Source organism: Syngnathoides biaculeatus, chromosome 2 (assembly GCF_019802595.1).
Source record: "Syngnathoides biaculeatus isolate LvHL_M chromosome 2, ASM1980259v1, whole genome shotgun sequence".
NCBI classification, from domain to species: Eukaryota; Metazoa; Chordata; class Actinopteri; order Syngnathiformes; family Syngnathidae; genus Syngnathoides; species Syngnathoides biaculeatus.
In genome coordinates, this window is record NC_084641.1 from 8,483,238 (window position 1) to 8,507,811 (window position 24,574).

Below are 24,574 nucleotides of genomic sequence, written 5' to 3' on the forward strand. Positions count from 1 at the left end.
CCCGAACTGTGGTGGTTGAACTGCGGCTGAAACTGCATTGATGTGGATGAGCCCACTGTCTCTACTGTCTCGAGAGAACGAAACAAAAAGCTACAAATATCCCCACAGAGGACTTCCATGACCCAGACATTTCCCACACAATATCAGCTATGGGCTGAGTGCAATGATAAATTTTATATGATGTTTTCTATAGAAAATAGAGAAAAAAATCTTTTTTTTTTTTTTTTACATTACTTCATCTGACAGTGAATACAGTACTGTGGAACAATATGTATGGATTCTAATGTAAATTATAGTACATCCAAATATTAAGTTGTTGTTTTCAACTTGTTAGCGGCAACTTTCTGTGAAACATATAATGAAGACAATTAGAAGAGTAATTTCTGGCTTTTTTTTTTTTTTTTTGCTTCGTTTTAGCATGCCAACTTGGTGCCATACTTCGTCCCTGTTCAGTTGCCAAAGGATAATCAGGGTGTGGAGACATCTGCCACAGAGTTTAACCCGTGAAAAATTTGAGTGGGGCATGTAACAACAAATACAGAAATTGAGCAAAATATAAAGTCTCTGGAGACCAAAAACACCAAACAACAAAGAAGCTTGGGTGAGAGAAACAGGCACTGCCTTTATCTGGTTTGTCTGTCCAATTGTGTCAGGCAGGAATAACAGTTCACACACTTGACATTGCCACTTCACAAATGTGAAGCACTTTTGAGAAACAATGGATATACACTTAAAACTATATGCAGATGGATTTATAGGAAAGCTATCAGATAAAACAGACTGTGAGGACTTAACAATGTGTCCAAAAATAGTTTCCATCTGTCACTTAAGTTGACATTGACAAAGTCTGTTAGTGCCAGAATTGGCCGTTGTCATTTACTGGGGCCGTGGTGCAATGCAGGCACGGAATGGGACTGACGTATCTCTGCGTCCAATTCCAAAAGACATGCCTCCTGTACCTATGTGGTGCCCATCTTAATGTAGTGGTGATTTCATGATGGTTATATCTATTGTCTATTGTGTGTGTGTGGAGAGAGAGAGAAAGACGGAGAGATAGAGAGAAAGACAGAGAGAGAGAGAGAGAGAAGAGAGAGAGAGAGAGAGAGAGAGAGGAGAGAGAGAGAGAGAGAGAGAGGAGAGAGAGAGAGAGAGGGAGAGAGAGAGAGAAACTGCAGCAGTATTAACTCAGAAATACAAAACACATGTCTCTGGCGTCTAGAACATGCCTATTTTGGTACAGTAACTTTTTTTCCCAAGCTGTTTGTCTTTGCCAACGAATTTGGAACAAAGAAGCACATTAATTTCTTGTGACTTGTGGAAGCCATTTGCCCATGATGAGAACTGTACATTAACACGCCTATTAACCTGTTCTACCACTATACATAAAAAGTTTGAGAATGTAAAGGAATACAGACACGTCTTTGTCTTTCAGCACCATTATTTTCATTTTTCTTCACTGTTTCATTTTATACATGTTTCATCATCCCTTGGTGCGGAATACACATTATTCAGTTTTTGGAAATCAATCATATGAATTGAGTTTTACTAACATTTTAGTAGTACAGGCCTCACTTTTTTTTCCAGCAAAAATTCTGAGCACAGCTTTGAATACAGTAAATGTTCATTGTACTTGCACATAACTATGTGGAGTGACCTCGAATCAGTTTATATTAACAAGACACATGGGAACAATGTGGCCTTTGAAATATCTGTGGAACCAGAAAGAGATGCTACTTACCGGAGTATCTACATGCTTTAACGGCAGCTGAGGAGTGGTGGGCTGTGGAAAGAAACCAGTCAACTGGTTAGTCTCAAAGTACCAAATGGGGACACATCATCAGATATTCATTTTGTTGAGGATTATTTACCTACACATGGTTTTATAAAATCATGGGAATTGTGTGACAACCCTCTCCCCACAAAAAAAGTTAGATGTCCACACCCATGTTGTACAGACAAAACATGCATAATGTATGTATGTATCCAGGAAAAATTCATAGCTGAGCTAAGTACAGCATACTTAGTTGAGCTCTATAAACATTACTTGAGACTGTTTAACAAGCTACATCAGCCATTGTAAAGGGCCCACATCCAAAGTAAACAAGTGCGAAGGAGGATACTGTAAGCATTTTTGCTAGGAACCCCCCCTTTAAAATGCATTAAAATTACTTAAATAGTTGAACACATTTTCTTCACTTCAGATTTAATATGTGGATTTGCATCAATTTGTTGTCTACATGGAATTGTTTGATGAAGCTCATACAGTTTCACAGTCACAACAGCCATCTGAGAGAAACCACAGCTACAATGTGTCCTACAAAACACGAGTTTGAAATCCCTGCTTTACAGCACGACCCTTTGACCCTTAGGAGCAGCTCATTGCATTTGTGAGTGGCTTTGCCCAAAATTCAAAGAAGCATGAATAAATTGGAAAGGGTATTAGAGCAGGTCAAAGGGGTCAGCATTGAAGGTTCACATCTACGACTTGTTGTACTCACAAGCTCATAGTTGGTGCTCGTTTGACACGCTGTGGTGACCTGGGAAAGAGAGACATAGGTTGAAGGACTGCAATACTCTTTTCTGCTTTGAAACAGTTTGACACTGCAGATAATAGCAAGCACCGAGATTCCCGTCCTCTGATAATAACATTGCTTCAGCATTAGATCGGATTTCATTACAACTTCCAATGGTTCATCTTTAAATAGTAGGGAGGCCACCACTATGTGCTGCAAATATCCACGAGAAGAGCGGCTCCTGATAGTCTGTATGACCATCTCATGGTCTCACATCACTGATTAGGATCCACCAAATGACGGAACTTTAGGTATTAACATGAGCCGCTCTATCTTTGTACGTAGTAAGCTGGGCGCATATTTTCAGCAGCAAGCAGGCTGCAGTGGGAAGGAAGCCAACGTAATTAGTTTGCACAGTGAGAACAAAAGCCTGGTTGGCATTTACAAGGTTATCGCCGGGCATATCAGAATGCAGAAGCTGAAACAGTATTGTTAAAATGCCTGCAAATATCATTGCCGAAAGTTGGCATTTTGCTTTCATGCCAACATGCATTTTGCCCCATATCCCGCAGTTCCAGATGACATTAACACGAGTTTTTTGGCACACAGTAGCTGCATCATTAGAGGATGCCACTTAATTTACGGCGGCAATGTATTAACACTGTACAGCAGGGGTTCTTAACCTGGGTTACCCAAGAACTCACATTTTCCCACAGTCATTATGTCATATGCCACTTTCACAGAAGTAAATGCATTCATTTTCCAAACCACTTATCCTCACTAGGGTCGTGGGAGTGCCGAAGACTAGCTGCTCTGGGCGAGAGGCGGGGTACACACTGAAGTGGTTGCCAGCCAATTGGAGGGCGCATATGAACAAAACAAAAAAAACAAAAAACATTTGCACTCACATTCGCACCTACGAGCAATTAAGAGTCCTCAATTAATTCTACTGCGCATGTATTTGGAATGTTGGAGGAAACCGGGAGACCTGGGGGAAAACGCAAGCCGCGACGGGGAGAACAATTAGAACATTCACTTGGTATAAAAAATATTCTTTGCAAAATAAAACTTGTATTGCATCTTTATTTTTGAATTGCTGACAATGCTGAGAATGACTGGCGTGTGGCATGTTTGTTGATTCAAAGGTCAAAAGGCGTCTGAGGGGAGGGTGATGAGACTCGAGAGAGGCTTGATGACAGACCTTCACTGTGAACATTCCTAACAGCGCTAACACTGATTACATCCTTATAAGGCGGCCGATGTGGCTGTGTGGTTTTTGCTTGCTGAGACACAGAAAAGACAAAGGACTATCTGAGAACCTCTGCCGTGCGCCACATTTGGGTTGTTTATGTAACTTCTCCCAAAACTTCAGATTGCTCCATCAGAATAAAAACCTTCAGCCACTTTGATTATTTTATTGCAGAAATTATGCATGTAGCAGAGCTGCTATGGTGAGCTTTCTATCCAGCCGCTCTTCGCTCCTTGAGAGAAAACCCACAGGTACTGAACAATTCAAATGATCCACAACGGTGACAAATTAACTCTGAATGGGTTCAGCCATGAAACAGAGAGCTTAAAATCGCATCACATCACAAGGGAATTCCATGAAGTCATGAGCTGTAGCACAACTCAGAAGAGAGGACTGCTTTCCTCAGCCCTGCCAATCTTTTCTCCATTCCTTCTTCTCCCGAGCTGAGAGGGAAGATGTACAGACATTAGTAAACGCTCACTATTCAAAACCAATTCCAATATAAGCCCAGGAACTTGGTAACAAGGGTCACTTCATTTAATTGTCTGCTTGAATCCCTTATTTTTAATTGTGATTACTGTCTGGTAGCATGAATATTGCAATACAATATGTTGTCTTTGCATAGCCATGCACAGTGACACCATTGACAAGAAAGGCCCAAAAAGTTTGCCAGCGTGGAGTTATTTTGGTTTAATGAAGTCTTGCAAGAAACTGAGTCGTTTCCTACCGTAGCAGTACGCTTCAAACATTAGCACTAGTTGATGCCACATGATTGGTTCAGTACAGACCTACTCACATTATTATTGGCTCTTGATATTTATCAAAACATGGACGAATGTTGTCGAAGACGCCGCCTGATATGTTTATCAAGGAAAAGTCATTTTGAGATGTGCATCTTTATCATTTTATTGTCGCCTGTATATTTATTGATTATTTCATCATCACTCATCCAAGAGAGCGCAGACTTTTGAACTTTAAGTTGAGATGACTATCTTAGCTGATGATTATTGTGTTACCTTTCGGACATAAGACGGCTGTGTTTTCTGTTAATAGACACAGTGGATGTTCACGGGAGTTCGGGATCCCGTAGTACTAACTAGCATTAGTTTGCTGGCCATGCAAATTGCATATAGAGCTTATGCGTCTACATCGAAATCCAAAATCACATGACTGGCCATATTACTGGTCAAACAAAGCATTGTTCAATGCTAAGTTCATTGAGACGAAACAAAAATATGTCTTATACCACGACACCCTGAGTTTTGTCTGATACCGTTAAACATTTAGAAGGTAATAATAAATGAACGAATGTGGAAGAGTATTCGTACACATTACCCTTTGCCAAAATCCATCCATCATTTTTATAAATATTTCGAGATTAAGACTAATTCCTACCTGAAATGAAGTGACCGCTACACAGTCGTGTGTATTCGGTTGGGCACCAGCCATCACGTTTAATTGCCGAAATCCATCGATCTGTTCTGGTCTTTTCAGCAGATATGCTATAGAATGATCTCTTTGAATATCTGTCTCGCCTGTTGTGACAACCAACAGCACAACAGGTCTCGGGTATTGTAAACATTCTTCTTCGGTTCAATGTCTCCCACAATGTCGAGCAGCTCGGTTTGACCGGCAATATGGCACAGTGAAAATGGTGACGTCACGTGCATGAGCTCTATACTGTAGATAGATAGATAGATAGATAGATAGATAGATAGATAGATAGATAGATAGATAGATAGATAGATAGATAGATAGATAGATAGATAGATAGATAGATAGAGATAGATAGATAGATAGATAGATAGATAGATAGATAGATAGATAGATAGATAGATAGATAGATAGATAGATAGATAGATAGATAGATAGATAGATAGATAGATAGATAGATAGATAGATATAGATAGATAGATAGATGTAAAAATGTGCATGGTCCACCACAGTGACCACATGAACATGCAGTATTTATCCCAAATACTTTTTGTACTCCCTACAGTGCACATCATTTAATTGGATGTAGACATGTAGTGCCTCCAGTGGGGCAACTACACTCACAATTCCCTCAGCAATCTTCCTGAGCCAGCGCCATATCAATGGCAACTTGCCTGAGAAATTGAATTCTCCGCTCACCAAGCGCCTGCCATATAAGGACCAAAGCTCAAAAAGCTTTTTTTGGGTGTATTTAAACATTCTGGCTTTGTTTTCCTTGGAGAGGGAAGAAATGCACAGAGCACCATAACAGTTGAGTGGTCATTCATCTTTCCTCTTTGGTTTTGACATTTTGAAGTGAAAATAGGATGAAATGCTGCACATTCTACTGCACATAGAGGGGTAAAAAAAATAAGGGTTAAGTAGAGGGGTGACCGGGATTAATAACCCACATGGGTACAACTAATATTTTCAAGGATGGGAAGTTAAAGGTCTTGTTTTAGCATAAGCACAGGACAGCTGAACAGGAAGACACCAGGAGGCAACAGATGACCACGAGTGGTCATTTTACAAGAGAGTCGACAAATTGTGCACAACATAAGCCGGTTGAAAAGTCCTCTAAAGTAATAGTTTTCAGTTTCCAACTGTGTGGGACTAATAACTTCCTGGCACTGGAATCAACCCGCTTGGTAGATGTCATCACATTATTTCCTTCTCTTCTCAGAAAGGTTGATATGCAATTGACTTTTGACTCTAGTTGGTTTCAACTAAATGCTGTCTGTTAGACCATAGTCAAGCAGACAAGCGTTCTCCGCACCACCACAGTTGTGAAATAGCATTATGATCCAGAGGGAACATCATAAAGAGACACGCAAGAGGCTGAGAACCATGGATGAGTGAGAAAGTAGATTTTGGATCACTATAGAGCCACAGCGAGGAGCGAGTGAGCCAATAACAACTACTGTTAAAAAAAATGGGCCTTTAAAAAAGGAACTGACCAAGATCAGATGCAAAACTAAAGCCCATTTTTGACAGAAATCCTGATTGTAAAGGCCGCATTAGAATTAAATACATGGATTCTTATCCTAAAAGTTGTTGGGACTCTCACTCTTGGGGGGGGAATTTATGCCATCAATTTACTGATAATCAGAAGACTATGATGTTGATGTTGGAGACTGTTTGTGTTCGTTCCTGTTTATTCAGGCAAATGCACATAATGGCATAGGAAAAGCACAGTTAGGTCATGCAGTGTGATGAAATGCAAGCCCATAAGGATTCTTTGCAGTTCAACTCCAAAAACTAATTTATTGCAAGAGTGGAGCTGTCTAGTACGTGCACACCCTCATGTGTGCTTTTACAGTAAAACACCATAATCAGTACTAATTCATGAGTCACCCTTGTTTAACATTTCAAGTAAGGAACTGTTTGGTAACATGATTTGAAATGCTTCTCCACATTTCCCTTGGGGGTGTTCTCTAATGGGTAAACATGTAACCTTCCCTGAGGGGAACCCGGTTCTATAAGAGGAGACACACATCTGTTCTATTAACATCAGTCTTCACCTGATGATGCTCACGAGAGACAACACTGGGAATCTTGTTATGGGCAAGGTGAGAAAAAGGTGGAATGTTTTCTCAAGAGATTCAGAAGGAAATTAAGAACACTGGCAGGCTGTGTCGTACCCACCAGCGCAGCAATAAAACTTCATTCCTGTGTTTTTTTTCACCAGTTAAATGGGAAATAAGACAAACAAGGTGGTGAGATTTTGCCCACTCATGTTTAGCTGCTGCCCCTGCATCCCCGTGAAGGTCAGATAACAGTGATTACCAACATCAGTTTTTTTTTATAACTGAAGATGTACATAGTTGGAAAAAGTGATGCAAACTATGTAGCTTCATTTTATGTTATGCAGGTTTAAAGTTGCTGTGCATAAAGTAATACTTTTAAGGAAATTGCTAAGCCTCTAATACCATTTCAGTGATCATGGGAGCCACTTAGTCATGAATTAGTTCAACAACATAAAAATCGCACATCTACCATTAAAAAAGGTCTTCAGGTTTGTCTTTTAACACGAGCTAAAAGCAAGCAAAATTGGTCATGCAGCAGTTATTTGAGCAATGCAATGCTCTTACCTGTGTACACTGGAGCTTTCTCCGCTCTCCTGCGCTGCCTGGCTTCTAAGTCTGCATTTCACTGGGTGCACAACACCCACCACCCTCACCCCTCCTGAGAGGACAGACGCAAAAGAAGGAGCACCAAATACAGACACTTTCGACCACCTCCTCAAGCCCTAGCCACAGCCCCCCCGATTCAAAACACCAGCCATAATCCCGGACGCGTGCCAGAGAGCTAGTGAAAGTCAACTGTGTTCAGCCGCTGGACTGAACTAGGATGTACTCTTTGTGCTGCTGGCTCAGGCTCCTCTATCCACTGCCAAGTAGTATCCAAACGCACTATATAAGGCCAAGAAATCAGCTTTGGGCTTCTTGGTGCCCAAAGTGAGACAGTAACTGTATCCCTCCCTCTCAAAGGATTGACTGTCTAATTCCCCTGTCCGCACTCCTTCTGTCCTCACTTTCCTCAAAGCAGCTGTTGGAAGCGCATGAGAGGTATTATTGCATCAACAATGTCCTGAAACTGGGAAAATCGGAGTCAACATACCGAAACAGTGCTAGTTGTTTCTTCCTCTCACTTCTGAGGCTGAGGGTTCAAATCTGGGCTCTGGCCTTCATGTGTGGAGCTTGTACGCTCTTCCCCGTGGTTGTGTGGGTTTCCTCTGGCTAGTCCAGTTTTCGCCCACATTTCAAAAGCATGCTTCTTAGGTTAACTGATGACTAAATTGTCCTCACGTTAGACTCCGAAAAGTTGTTTGTCGTATGGCCGGCGACTGGGTCAGGCGGAATAGGCTCCAAGTCACCCGTGACCCTCATAGTGGGGATCACCTACGTATATAGAAAGAGGATGGTGAGAGGGACTTAACATACACACACTGTCCACAATATAACTAAGGCAAAAATCCAACCTTCATGAAAGACAATCTGCTTTCAATGGTGGTTGTCCTCTTTAAGATTGTAGGCGAGATGAAGTCTCTCCCAGAACACTTTGGATATCGAGAAATATTAAATCACATTCACATCGAAGGACAAGTTCTTCAAGGTCTTTAGTGTACCTAACATGTATGTTTTTGGAATCTGGGAGGAAAGTGGCATACCCATGGGGAAACCCACTCATGATGACATTGATGGATTCTCCCACTGTACCAACTACATTTGATTCTCTGAGGGCTGCTCACTGCCTCCTGTTAAAAACAAAACTGCCACAACAGAGCAAATGTCAAAACAATATTAAAAAGCCTTTATGGCGAGTTGTGCACCTTGCAGCTACTTTATGACTAACACATCAACGATGAGACAGATTTGCTGCCTTTCCAACAGCTTCTTCCCTCTTGCAAGTAAATTCTTGAACATTTAACTTACAATTCATCAGTAACATTCTGCCAATTTTCCACCTGAAGTTTGTTGTCACACTCTGCTCAAAATTAGAAAAGACAATGCATCCTTGGCACAACTGTGTGTTTCAAAAAAAAAAATCTCTGTCAATTGACTGTCTGTTTGCTGTCGTACTCAACATGTCTGCCGTACTCGGGTGGTTCTGACTACTAGAGACAAATTCCTTGTGTGTGGTTTACACACTTGACCAGTAAAAGTTATTCTGATTCAGAAACTCGTATAAAGTGGACTGGTGTATCATCACATGTGTATATGCCAAAATGCTAGCTCATACAGTATGAGGGGGTTGTGGATTACACTGTATGCAGCATTTTGTTGACCTAATTAAAAGCCCCAGTCAGTGTCTCACATTTACATGTTCAGATATGGATTCAAGCCTCAAAGTACTCCCAAAAGGAGTCATTCGCGCTGATGTGCTTGTGTCACTTTCAGGCCACGGGAGATGACATAGGAATTACCTGCCAATAGACTTACTTTGACAAAGGAGGAGTTAGAATTTTTTATAAATTGGGTGACGCCCATCCAGCTATAAATAGCCCAACACCAGCATTGCCTCTCTCAATGTATGAAATGTAAAACAATATGACAGTATGATCTAATTCAACTTGAAGGTAAAGCAAAACTTGACAAGTTATACACAAAATGTCATTCAAGTCATGTCAATATGATATCATATGTACAGTAGAGCTGAAGCCATTCCCATTTTAACTTTTGTAAATGCCAGAAATGTTTTTTGCTCTGTCTGTACTGTGAATCCAATACTTTCCCAGCAAAGTTGTCTTCAGGGTGAAGTAGAATTGAAGCAGCAAAACATATGGTGTGTTTTCAGAAAAACATGCACCTAGTGTTTTAGGAAACAAAACCTCAGTAGTACGGGAATATTCAAACATTCCCTCCCCTGTCATTCCTCTTTGAAACTCACATGGCCAAAGTACTCCGCTGAATCATGCAAGCTGCCGAAAACCACTGCGACAACAGCCCAGGACAGAAATAAAAACAAACAAAAAAAAAAAAAAAAGGGAGCGATACAGACCGCATTGCATCAACGGTAATACAGAGTTGACACAAGACTGAATCTGCTTGCAGATTGGGATATATTAATATTATGCATGCCACACGGTGGAAGCATCAAGCCTTCTTGACACACCCATTCAAATCATTATAGGCCCCATTAAAGTGTCATTGACAGCATAAAATGTAAGAACACCAGCATTGAAAAATGTAAACAATTGCTTGTACTCTATGTTTATGAGCGAAAACACCAGGATGTTAACACCTCTAATAAATGTAAAGAGTTATAACCTCAGCGGCTGGAAATAAAAACCGTAGTTTCCAAATATTTGAGGGATTAAATTATGTCCTCTTCACATGTATACCCTTCAACATTGACTTTTCCTGGCATCAGGCTTTATAATTTGTTATTTTTTACACTCATGCTGACACATTTGAGTCAAGGGGCAAGTAATGAGAAAGTCTCAATTAAGAATCCTGGCAGGCTGAGGAGAGATGAGGGGGATGGCAATTTGTAGCACGGGCCCCAAACCCACAAAATCCACTCAGAGTAGCCTTGTGTGGTTCTACTCATCTAACTGTCATTCTAGCCTCACTTTTTGATTTGTTCTGTTTTCCACCGCACATTGGGATCATGTGGTGCCATTAAAGGGTTGCGGAGGGAACCAGACTGAGAGACACTCGTGGGCCTCCTGGAGGAAATGTATGCATATGCCATTTATTATGGGCAGCAAATTTTACACACATCACTTCACATCACTTTATCTTGCTCACATACAGCAAAGTCTAAAGTGAAATTTTCTCTGGGGGATAAATTCACAGGTTAGAAAGATAATCTATAGGTCATCCCTTTTTGCATTACTCACCATATACTTTATTTGCGCCTTTAGACACCAACTAATGGAGACAAATGGCTTATTTGATTTATTATGCTACATAATGAGTGAGTGTGCCCTTCAGATGAGGGGACGCCAGGGATACAGTATAATTCAAGATTACTTCTTACACATAAGTGAAATCCTCTTCTAAACACTACCAAAATACTTTTACACATCATACTGATGCATCGTGCCGTACACATATTGTACTTCAGTGTATTGTATGAGTGCATTTCATTTTACACTGAATACACAGAAATAAGTGTTTCAGTAGTGTATGTGCATATATATAATTCATGGCCCTCATTGTCTGGTGGATTGATGCTTGACCCAAACGCCAAACGTGAAAAGTTGCTCATACAACATACAAACAACAGGGAGTAAATTTCTTCTTACCTTGACTTCACATTTTTTATGGCAGGACAGCTGACAAGCTGCAAGAACAAATACAAGTATTATTTGTTACATATACTGTAATGTACAGTGACACAAAACATGCAGACAATGTCACGCTTTCTTTCTGTCAAGCTTACTGCTCAGACATTGAGCTGGAAAGAAAAAAAACGGCAACATGGTCAGTCGGCTTCCCAGTATAGTTAATACTGAAGTGTGGTGGTGCCCCCAAGTGGATAAACTCCAACCGCCCACTATTCTGAGCACATGACAAAAGAAAGATTCTTTGTTTGTTTCAGGGGTGTCTGAATTTTGCCTTCCAAGGTCCGCAAATAATCAAAGGATTCAAGGCCAGTTACAAATTATTGACCTATGATGCGTCTAACTACCTAACATCAGTTGATTTCATATGAATATAAATAAACATTTAAAAACACATCGGCAATAAAGTAAACAGGGAATTTTCAGTATTTTGGGGTTGACATTGACAACCAAAACCGAGCGCAATCTGTACTAATGTGAACTGAACATATCGCAGTGAGCAAACAATCACAAGTCTCGCTGCGTTTGCTGCTGAATCCCGAATGTCTTTATTCAGCGAGGCGTTATGAATCAGTATTTTATTCCCACTATATTTTAGTCGTAAATATATATATTCCATGGGTTCAAATCTCAGCCTCCCCTTGAGTGGAGTTTGCATGTTCCCTCTTTGCCTGCGTGGGTTTTCTCCAGGCGCTCCGGTTTCCTTCCACATCCCAAAAACATGCAACATTAATTGGGCACTCTAAATTGCCCCTAGGTGTGATTGTGAGTGTGGCTGTTGTCTGTCTCTTTGTCCCCTGCGATTGGCTGGCAACCAGTTCAGGGCGTACCCTGCCTCCTGCCCATTGACAGCTGGGATTGGCTCCAGCACTCCCGCGACCCTAATGAGGATAGTCGACTCAGAAAATGGATGGATGGATGGACGGATGGTGGCATAATCAAGTGGCGTTTGTAAACTTTTGAGGGGGTTACAGGTGTAATATAACAAAATGTTGATAAAGGTGATGTGAATAGTTTTCAAATACACTGGAAATATAGAGTGCAATCAATCATATCCTGTGTACTGGTACCACCAGATCGTGCTTGTTGTGTCACATCTGAAAACAGTCCATTTTTCATATTAACATGAAACGCAGGGGACCAATTGGAGGGGCGTGGTGACCATCTTTGTGCAGGAACAACTTGCTGCATTCAAAACACAGTGTGCAGAACTCGGAACAAAAGAGGGATGAAGGCAATTCTCATGCGGTCTCCTTCGCATTTGCCGATTTTCTCTCCACCACCCCACTTTCCCTCTTATCTAGGCTAATTCAGCAGCAGCTGCAGTAGCCGTGCTAATTTTAACAGCAAATCCTTAGCCAAATCCTCAAACCAGCCTCATCTCCTACTGCTGGGGCTTTGCGTTTGTTGGCTTTGACTGCAGTTAGCACATTTGCAGTATAACCACAAAAGAATGGTGAAATATGCTTGCACCCCACCCCACCCCATACAAAAAAAAAAAAGACACGTAAAGGGAACTGGATCACACCTCAACAGACACGGGAACAGACTAAGATTTCCTGAACATCATCAGCCTACATTCAGTGAGGCATGGTAATGTTTCTGGCAGGCATGATGGCAATTTGCTGAACTAAACGGGCAAAGTAGGTCGTCAGCAGCAGCAGCAGCAGCAGCCATTCCCTGTGTGGCGGAAGAGGTTGCTACTACGTAGATACCTCATCAATTGATTTATCTGAGAGGCAGGGAGATTACAATACAACATTTTTGCAATCAAGAGTAACAAAATAGAAGCAGGATTGGTAACGCACACTAATGAGCCGTCATGCTGCTGGGAAGTACACGCACTCACCTTTGCAGATGAGACCCTCCTTTGTGATGGCCTGCTTGCATATATCACAGCTCTTGGCCTTCTTGAATGGCTTCAACTTGAAGGAGTGTGTGTGGACCCCCTCCAGCTCGTCGGGCTGAGTTGGAGCAAAGGAGAAGTCATCATCACACAGTAATCGCCTCAACAAATGTAAATCTCAACACAATGACTAAACAAGTACACGACACCCTTAAAACACACACAAGGCAACTACCGACAGGTTTTCCCTGTGAAGATATCTAATGAAACAGTATTTCATTTCAAGCAAAGAAACTTTGTATACTGTAGAATGTTTTGTCCATTTATAGGAGTGTGCATGTTCTTGGTGTTTTCCTCGAACCATGCCTGCATCTTTCCAATCAGAGTCGTGCTGAACAAAATCTCTCCTGTCCAAAATGTTTTTCCACTCCTGAGCTGTCACTTACCCATCATCCTCTCTCCCTTGGCGGACTCTTTATGAGTCATAGCAATTATGTCATTTCTTTTTTGTGTTTGTGCTGTCTGAATAAGGTGAAATCTGTTGAACTGCAACTCTTGATTCAAATCGACTCTTTACACCGGTATACCGGCTGGCTGCCACGGCAACTTGAGCCAGCCTGTACTGTTACTCTCTCTATTGATGGAGGCAAATAGAGCATTTTCCAAACTTCCAAGACATGTCAATAACCCTGTACAGTATTTTCCAAAATGACAGGCCACTAAATTCCCAATCCTCTATGCAGCGTTGGCTTCCCTGGAGAGCCCCAAGAGAGAAAACATGGGAAGAGAATAGCGGACACAAAGAGAGTGGATGCCCTAAGAGCCGAGGACGGACAACAAGGAGAGCAGGTGTTTCTCTGTGGCTTATAGACAGCTAGCACAGAAAATCGAGCTTGGGTGGCCCTCTCCCTGGGGTGCACTTAGCTAATGAAAAACAGTGCTACACTACCTCAACCTCACTTAGAGGCGAGATTCGGTATCGCGGGGAAGGCGAGGCTTAGGCGGCAAGGCGGGGCGACACACCCAAAGGCACCACTGTGTCCTCTGACACCCCATGAATACAGATGAGTGTTGGCGTGTATGAATGGCGACACAACGTAGGAATTTAATCAAATGCGAATGGCACTTCGCTGGCTGAACAAGTTGGATCAGCACCAAAAGATTCAAATTCACAGACCCTCACCCCCTGCGTGATTTTTGTCTTTAACAAACAAGCAGTATTCATTGAGTAATTAAGGACACCCCTCCCCACTCCTCATTTTAAGGGGACACCCCCCTCACATCTTCACAAAGTTTTCTAAAAGACAAAAATGATGCAAATGGATATCGTGATGGATAGAAATCAATCTGTACAGAGATTTTTGAAAAAGCATGGTATAACTTTTATATTCGACTGAATAGTTTCTGGTTGTTGTCATTTTATCACTATTCATCCACAAACTGTATTTAACAGTCTGAAGCACCTTCAAGTCATACACTCCAATAGAAACTTTTAAATATCTCCCCACATGATTCTGATTTTGGTTTTCGTTGGAATAAAATGCTTCCCTAATTTTCCTGCATTCCAATAATATGATGTAAAGTTTACCAGGCATGAAGACAAACTAGGTAGCCTATGTAGAGATTACATTTGGAAAGAGTCTGATTTTCTGAAAAATCTCAGTGCTGTTTATTAACCAAAGTTTCACTGTTTTGTCCCTGTGGTGTAAATTTCAGTCTCCGTAAGTGTAGAAACTATTGATAATTGAGGCAGGCCGGGGGCTGTGAGGGCAAGGAGCATTCTGGTCTATTACTACTTGGATGATGGAGGAGGGGGACAGAGGGACAATTGAGTCATCCATGAAAAAAAAGGGGGGTGGGTGAGGCCTATACTCTGCCGAAAGCACACCAAATCCCACCTTGAGTCATAACACTGGGCAATATTGATTCCATGCAGCCAAGCAAGCATGAAGCTAGAGCAGCAGGCCCCACGGAAACAAACAAGGCCTGGAGCAGGAGAAGTTTTGAACGCCCCTCCCAATTAAGAAAGAAAGCAGTCACACCTGCTTCCAATTTCCACCAGATTGAAGTTCTGCTTGAAAGGGAGGGCGCCTTTGAGAAACGGGGATTGGGCCAAAGAGAAGGGCAACCCTGACAGTTGGCTACACATGCAATTTTGCAAGCTGTGGTGGTAACAATCACATGAAATTCCTTCCAATTTCAGCTCAACCTAATTCATGGGCTTCCTTCAAATGAAGAGGCTATATGAAAACATATTCATAGGCCATCTACCCACGCAAATCGTTAACCAAACCAAGCCTGCTACTGGTTGGCTCTCGCAAAAGTGCAATGCCAGATGTTACGCGTTTGTCGGGCTTTGATGCGCACCACATGCTTGATTCTTGACCAATCACACAATGGTGCTGTTTCTTCACCCAGATGAATCCAAAGGGTATGTCAAAAAACAAGTTGTGTCCGTTTGACTCGTAAAAGAATTAAATTATTTTATTTTCATATTATTATTTTAAGTATCAGGTGAAGCTCATCACCACTACAGACCACAAAACATCCATTCTCCGAGCCGCTTATCCTCACAAGGGTCGCCGGAGTGCTGGAGGCTATCGCAGAGCAAAGCCAAATTAAGAAAAGTCTGGCCACTCTTTAAAATGACAAAACTGCTGTCAATATGAGTTTATAATGTTTTATTAATGACAGCGAATACAGTCAATCCCAATGGACTGACTGTCTGAGTCCGTGGCCAGATTGTAGCTGATCGTACAGAGACCTGCTGTGTGGTGACAGCTTTGCGCTGCTTGAGTTCGCATGATACCATCAAATTATACAAACTGGAAACAGGCTGTCTGTCACATGATCAATACCAGGTGGAGAAGACACACCGATCAATAAGGTGTGATCATGAAGTCACGGCAACTTATAATTGTTAGGGCGGTCACTAATGCACTTAGAACACAATGGTTGCTAATGAAACCGCTGGTAAACACACACACACACACAAACACGTGCACACGCATCAGCACCCAAAGATGAAAGAAAAAAACGGTGCATTGCTTTGAAAGGCAGATTGTTCAGAGCTTCTTTCTACAGAAAGTTAAACATAACTTTGGTCGTGTGACACATCTGCACAGCCTATAGCAGGAGCATCAACGCTAGCTGGCTTACAGATCCATCCATCCATCAGTTTTCTTTTCTTAGCCGCTCATCCTCACAAGGGTCACGGGAATGCCGCAGCCAAACCCAGCCGTCATCAGGCAGGAAGCAGGTTAGATGGAGACAGACAACAATCACACTCACAATCACATCTAGGGGCAATTTAGAGTGTCCAATTAATGTTGCATGTTTTTGGGATGTGGGAGGAAACTGGATTTCCCGGAGAAAACCGACGCAGACACGAGGAGAACGTGCAAACTCCAAGCAGGCGGGGCTGGGATTGAACCCTGGACCTCACAACTGTGAGGCCAACGCTTTACAGCTGCTCACCGTGCCACCTGGCTAGCAGATATGCGGCGCAAATACAGACAAATGTGCAGCCTCTTAGCAGGCCTCCTCTGACCGCTGTGGGCAAAGATCCAACAAAGGCAATGGGAAGAGGCGCAGAGTACTGCGTAGCACGCATAGATATATTTGATAGCAGTGACATCTTCAGAAGAGTGAAGATAGCCACAGCTTTCATTGGTTTGAAAATTGGAGGCAGCCCAACAGACTGAGGTGATCTACGATTTCAGGTCATGTGTGCTGGAGGCAGACGTCGCCATTATTACTGGGAACTGCAAATGATTAGAGTTCTTTATTTCATATCCATAAAATGATTGAATATTAGACAGCATTTACTGGAGCAGGTCACAACCTTGACCTTGACAGTGTCTGATGTGGCTACAGAAGAATATTGAATTTTTTTTTCATGCACATATACACTGTGCACATGTACTAAAATATTTGGCATATCACTAACGTCAGACCAAAACTTCCCACAGATGTCGCAGCCTTGTTGGGACATGGCGCCAATTCACCAACCCTTCAGAACTTTATTCATCTGGACCACACAAAGTATCGCAGCATCAGCAAAGAATTAAGAGCGCAGCAAGCAGCTCTTTGAAGTCGCTGTTGTCTCTAAAGTCACAATGCAGGATCCTCCAAAGGCTTTCATTCATGAAGAAAGCTCTTTTTCGGCCACCCTGCTTAAACAATCTCACATTCAGAAACTTTTGCAATTTGCTCAGAAGTACATAAATATATTGTTTCCTTCACTGATGCTGTGCTGCTTTGGATGGTCCCAATCCGAACACGCTCTTAATACGATTTATTTGCTCTGCTGAGAGTCACACACAAATTATTTACCACAACCATGATTTTATTGAAATATCCAGTATTTTTATTCCTTTGCAAATACTGAAGTGTTTCCTACTCTTCACTCGCAGAAAGATCCGTATTTTTTCCCTCCCAATATACTCACTCAATAATATCCTTTCAATGGCATTTTTGTTCAAGAAGGCTCAACTGTGAAATTAATCATCTGATCTTTCTGAGATGGAGATCAGCAATCCACAACCAACTTCTGCAGAAGAAACAGCACTCAAATGTTTATTCAGCGTATATTCTACATGCATAAAAACTTGGAACACGGAATTATGTTGTGACTGTTTCTACAAAGCTCGTGCACCTACCTCATTAAATCACGTCACTGGCCGGAAGTGTCGCTCAAGCAAAGCATTCTTCAATGCTAAGTCAATTGGAGACGGCACAAAAATATGTCTTATAGCATGACGCCCAGAGTTTTGTCCGATACCATTAAACATTTAGAAGGTGACAGTAAACTAAGGTACATGGAAAAATGACAGACACTTGCCATAGAGGACCCATAATTAATGCCGAATTCGATGTTTTCGCCGATAAGAAATTAGACTAATACCCCGCTTGCACTTGTTTTGGACAACTGGATCTACACATATACTGTATGTGGTGAGTAAGTCGTCGAGATTCACGCGGAAGTGTTTAAAAGTGTATAAAAGTCTGGACAGATACTAATACTTCGTTGCTGGATCTGTTCTCAATGGGGACACGCGTAATTGTGTTCTGCTACATGTTAACCTTTGCCAAAATCCAACGATCTTTTCAGGTAGTATTCAATACAAATACCAATATTTAAATAAATGACCCCTAGTTGTTCACAAACTGGCATTCATTAACTATGATTGGAAAAAAAAAGATGACATGTGAATCGGCTCCTCCATACCATTTCCCAAGAGTTAAGACTTATAATGCCGAGTTGGTTCATTTGAGAACAATGCGTTTAAAAAAAACAAGACAGAGTCGGCTCGCCCGTACACGAAGCGTGTTGCGGCCACACATTAACCTACGTAAACGTGAATACCCATTAGACTCATTTGAGAACAATCCATATTTAAAAAAAAAAAAACATCTGTCGGGGAGAGGTTGGCCGCAACACGCTTCCATGTATGTTGGAGACGACTCCCTGTCGTTTTTTTTTTTTTTTTAACGCTTTGTTCTCAAATGAGCCAACTTGCTATTACAAATACTTCTTGGAATTTGAGATTGAGAAGAATAATTCCTACCTGAAATGATGTGATCGCTACACAGTCATGTGTATTTGGTTGGGCACCATTCATCATGTTTAATTGCCGAAATCCATCGATATTTTCTGTTCTTTTCAGCTGGTATTCCATAGAATGATCTCTTTGAATATCTGTCTCGTCTGTTGTAACAACCAACAACACAACAAGTCTCGCGCATTGTAATATTCAGCTCCGGTTCAATGTCCCGCACACTGTCGAGTAGCTCTTTTTGACCGGCAATATGGCGCCATGAAAATGGTGACGTCACGTGCACGAGCTCTATTACTGGTACTAACTCAAGATCCAAATACAGTGAAGCCTCTAAAGATTTGGTGTCATGCTGAGTTCTACCAAATATTTGTGAAAACATGCCTCTGAAGTTACAGAAAATTGTAAGAACGCCATTTGATACGATACACGGTGTCACAATATATGACAGTATTGATCACAGACACTCAGCATACCTCACAGGAGTTTAGTTAAAGAAAGAATTAAGAAGAATTGACTTGAGTACCCCAGTACTATTTAATTTAAGGAAAGCGTTTTGCCATTAACAATGGTTAACTTGGTCACTTCCACACATCAAGTTAAGAGAGAGCCTATAATTATTTTAGCCACCCTCATGTTGACTGTAGTTAAATTAAAATGTAATAGTCAAAATAAGTAATCTAGTATAAGTTTTATTATGTCACTGGCAACAATTTTATTATAGAATGCATTTTTACTATTTCCTGTGGAAAGTACTGTTAAATAAATCAGAGGTGGACCAGTTTCCTGGGTCCACAGTTAAAGCATAACTCTTGAGCTTTTGTTGTCACCAGGATAGACAAATCTTGAAGGGATTGATGAACGGGGCGTAGGTCATTCGAAAATGTCACAGACGATATAGCCATGTACTTCAATTACACACACACACACAGACAAAACTCCATCTCCATCCAATCAAAGGCCGATTGATTTTCACAGCTCTCCAGGGATTTGGTTAAGTCAATAAGGGACTCGGTTAGACAACGGAAGACATAATAGATCTAGCATACATGTGAGCCTCCAGCATTTCCAAAGCTGTGCATTAGCATGGAGCAAAGATGGTAAGAGGTATTTCAGGGGATATGTAAAATATGAAGAAAAAAAACTGTTGCTAGCTAGCAATAAGCACACACATGCTACAGTAGGAGAGCTCCTTCTGTCAGCGTGTCGCATCTAATATTTACTCCCTGTTCATGGGCCTGATAAATCATTGATAGCATGTATTTGGGGAGCACGTCACTCCTGCAGGTTACTCCTCGCAACCCTTGAAGTCTATCCTTCACTACGTTCATCTTACATTCTTCTGGATCCAGTGGCCACTAATATTAGAAGTGGTGCTGAGCATTCACATTGGATGGAAGATTCTCCACTCCTGAATCTAAACGGCTCTCTCATCTACTGCAAGATGCAAAAGTAGGGCAGAAGCATCGCTGGACACATCGTCACAAACTGTGCATACATACTGAATGATGGAAAGCAAAGAATTAATCTTAATGCATACTAAGTATGTTGCAAAGTCATATTTAAGACGTTTAAAAGGCTAAGAAATCTGAGAAAAAACAGTACCGGTACTAGTAAAGTACCATCGCTGAGAATATAATATGGGTAAAGAAATGTGGGTAGATCTTAACCCTGGTTCCCGAAACGCAGTCAGTCCCGCATAGGACGAAAAGCGAAGCAGATTAAATTATACAAGAGAGAACAGAAATAGCTCCTGTGCCGCGACCGCCTGGACACACCGGTGAGAGTCACCACCAGGCAGCAACTAGATTAGCAAGAAGATGGAGTTTTAGAACTCAAGGCATAAAAACATGGATTACTCGGATAACTATTTAGTATCCAGTTTTCCTTCTAAACCAAATGCAATTCTTGTTACTCACCCACTTTGACAAGATCACAAGATTACCTATTCCATCAAAAATCCATCAAGCAAAAAGAAAGTCTTACCCAAAACATGCAGGATAGGCAGACCCATGTCTTTGCCCGTCCAACAAAAGCAGAGGGCAGAGACACAGAGGGCATCCTGACCAAAGAAAAAGAAGGATTTATAGCTCACAGCACAAATCCAGAATATTCCCAGATATTCCCAACACTGGCGTTCAAGATCCGATGGCAATTCAGATCCATGCTAGAAGCGAGGGGCAAAATTGCTGTAGAATGGAACGATCAGTCGGAACTTCATCTTCCCTTGCATTGCTCCCTCGCTCTCTGTGGATCGGCCACTTCTGCCAGTCGCGCTTGTCAAGTAGTGCGACTTTATTCCACAAAGGAAAAAAAAGGGGGGGGAGGTTGGCCAGGAGATGTTATGTTCCTCTCACCCTGATCTTGTTAGACTGTCCACTCCCACCTTCCTCAAATACCCCAATCACCACAAATTACTGTGGCCAACAGATGTTTCATTTACAAGCTCATATGAATCCCACCCCCCACCCTTGTAGAACTGGAAGCCAGAAAACAGAGGTGATGGAGGGGGCATCTTTTCTGAATTTAAACTTGACACAAACGTGCAAGATTTTTGCAAACCAAATCTTCTCCAGACACACTTGGCTAAGTCAGCAAATATTTCGAGGTTATGTCGTGAGATGATGTACAACAGCAGTCTGTGTAAACAATTCATGAGTGTGTGTGAGCATCTGCCTTCAAAATGTCAATAAAAAGCCAAGTAATGAATCAACATTGTGCAGTGGGCACATTACGACACAATCCACTTTCAGTAGATCCATGAAGGGCTAAGGGTCGATTCATTTTCAGAAAACACCCTCTATTGATCGATGCTGCAATTCATCACTTACACTGTAGTAACACTTACCTCGATCCAGAGGCTAACCTGACACATAATCTCTGTGTGTGTCTGCGTGTGAGCATGCATGCATCTGTATGCATGTGTGTAGGTATATTTGTGTACATTGTAAACATGATGCAACTAACATGAAACTTTGTCAAAGTTAATAACCGTATTGTCAAATAATTTGGAGCCTGCCTGTGATACACGACAGCTATTGTTTTCCTGCAGCTAACCATTCTATTCTGGTTTGCTAGCAGCCTCTAGTGGTCTCCCACAAACCCACGGAGGGTGGGTGCAGGTTGGTAAACTTGCCTGCACATATAGTCCAATAAACTGCACACAGTAGTTTGCCTTCAGTTTGTTGGTCGTATTACACAGCCAAGACGTCCAGTGGCTCACTGCTATGGGAGTGGTGTGGTTTTTCTTCAGCACAACAGTTGTGCGGTGAGGTCAGAACACATACAACATCCCAAATTTTAGGCACACCCAAGATCCCATGTGCAAATATTTGTCTTGTATTAGAAACAATGAAAGAAGAGAAGCAAAGTTAGTGTTCCTGGTCTCTCGCTGAGGAATGCATGACATTAAAGCTTTAATGGAAGAATAACAAAGCATCCATCACATAGAGCGCTCGCCTAGAATACTGCGAGCCATTCACGGACAAAATTGGCAATTCTCTGTGTGCAGTACCTGCATGCCACTCACCCACAAGTGGCTGACATTACTCATCGTAGAGGGTCACCAAGTTATTAATACAGGGACCAACGATTTATGTTTTCATGAAAATGCTACAGGTGAGAGGATGGAGGGGGATGGCCCATTTGCTGGACCGGTTTTCATGACCATCCTGTCTTTTAGCATTGCCTGATGTGGATTTAAAGCCCAAGTAGGACATTAGTTAAATGAATTGAACGTCAGATGAAGGGAGAGATGAGAGGAGGATGCAACAGGAAACATAACAAAGGTGAACAAAAATGATTGAAAGGAGATTATGGAGAAAGAATGGACTATGACAGCCACAAGAGAAAAATAATAGCGGAGGAAACGCGAAGGAAAATTTTGAGGAGAAAAGCGTAAATGGATATGAAGCATTTGGATAACGGCGGAGGCTTTTGAAAAAAATAAAAATAAAAACATTTATGTGGCTTTGTAAAAATATTGAATTTACCTTTCAGCAACTGAATTGTATTTAGACATTTGACATATTTATAAATGTAATCAGATGTTTTAATGTTGGCAAGAAACTTCTTTGCAATGAATGAGTTGATCCGAAGTCAGGAGTCCATCAACACCAAATTCTGATTCAGCCAAATGCTTCAAAACTGACGGGACCACATTTCAGAGTGCTGGTTCAAAAGATCTTTGAATGAGTTCAAACAACTAGGAGAGGAACTGAAGACCTATCCATTTTCTGAGCCCCTTATCCTCACAAGTGTCATGGGAGTCCATCCATCCATTTTTCTTTGCCGCTTATCCTCACGAGGGTCACGGGAGAGCTGGAGCCTATCCCAGCTGTCAATGGGCAGGAGGCCTGAACTGTTTGCCAGCCAATCACAGGGCACATAGAGACAAACAACCAGTCACACTCACAATCACACCAGGGGGCAATTTAGAGTCTCCAATGAATGAATGATTTTGGGATGTGGCCAGAGAAAACCCACGCAGGCACAGGAAAAACATGTAACATCCACACATCCAAGGCCGGGATCTGATACACGTGAGACCTTAGTGAGGATAAGAGGTATGGAAGATTGATGGACCAATACTCATAATTATGCCAAATGTCTAAAGACATTTGAGAACCTAAAAATGATCCATCCATCCCTCCATCCATTTTCTTAGCTGCTTATCCTCACAAGGGTCACGCGAGTGCTGGAGCTGTCAACCGGCAGGAGGCGGGGTACACCCTGAACTGGTTGCAGGGCACATAGAGACAAACAGTCGCACTCTCAATCACACCTAGGGCAATTTAGACTGTCCCGTGCCTGGAGAAAACCCATGGAGGGAGAAGATGGAAACTCCACACAGGCAGGGCCGGTATCGAACCCACAACCTCAGAACTGTGAGGCCAGCACTTTACAGCTGATCCATCGTGCCGCCCTCTAACTGTAAATCAATACGATAAAAAGGACATTAAAGGAAAAAGCTACATTATATTAAAAAAAAGATTAAGAGGAAAGAGGAAAATGAGCAGAAAGGGGTCCAGATGTATGCGCTACAATGGCGTCACCATAGCAACGACAAAAACCTCTGCACATTTTCGGCTCTCCACCTCTTCCCCTGTCTCCCTGTTGCGCCATCTCCTGCCATAACCCAGGCCTGGGACTGTGTGAGCTCGGTTGCCATGGAAACTGAACAGCTCAGAGCAGTCCTCGGAGGGGAAGACGCGGAGCCTTACCTCTCCACTTTCACGTCCCAATCAGTCACATGATGAGCTCTGGCACTGCAGCTGGAGCCATCAAACAAGACTAAAGGGAGGAGGCTCGTAGTGTTACATCATTGCACCCATTTTTGAGCCTCTCTGAAAAGTGTAGCACAGTGATTGTTGAGTTTTGAAAAAAAATTGCACACCTCCATGCCAATTTTGACTAACAAGCCTGCACAAGATCTCAACAAGACTGCAAAGTGCACGTGTAAACCATTTCTTTACACACACAGACACGGACGCTGGAATTGAGCGCGCGTGTAGAGATAAGAAGCTGCGGCAATTGAGTATGGAGGGTCTGGTGGCTGGGATTGGGGAAGCTTGGGTTTGGTACTAATAGGAGGGTGTTGTTAGTTCTTGATATGATGGCCGGCTGAGCACTGCACCCTTTCTA

The 24,574-nt window shown here is 42.0% G+C and overlaps 1 protein-coding gene across 5 annotated transcripts in view; it reads right to left on the minus strand.

Annotated features, from left to right (window-relative positions):
- The window catches only part of tns1a (tensin 1a), a 43,071-nt gene extending 29,321 nt beyond the window's left edge, over window positions 1-13,750 (minus strand). For 4 of the 5 annotated variants that reach the window (XR_009796502.1, XM_061830621.1, XM_061830612.1 and 1 more), the window contains exons 1-5: window positions 13,678-13,750; window positions 13,377-13,491; window positions 11,489-11,526; window positions 2,499-2,537; window positions 1,739-1,780 (exon numbers count right to left, since the gene is read on the minus strand). Coding sequence is in view for 3 of the 5 variants with exons in the window: in XM_061830621.1 (XP_061686605.1) it covers window positions 1,739-1,780; window positions 2,499-2,537; window positions 11,489-11,526; window positions 13,377-13,491; window positions 13,678-13,737 (294 nt within the window). In the remaining 2 variants the exon portion in view is untranslated. Of the gene's footprint in view, window positions 1-1,738; window positions 1,781-2,498; window positions 2,538-7,826; window positions 8,047-11,488; window positions 11,527-13,376; window positions 13,492-13,677 lie in introns of those variants that run through there. The other variant, XM_061830631.1, reaches the window with a different exon arrangement.
- Between the last annotated feature and the right edge of the window lie 10,824 nt (window positions 13,751-24,574).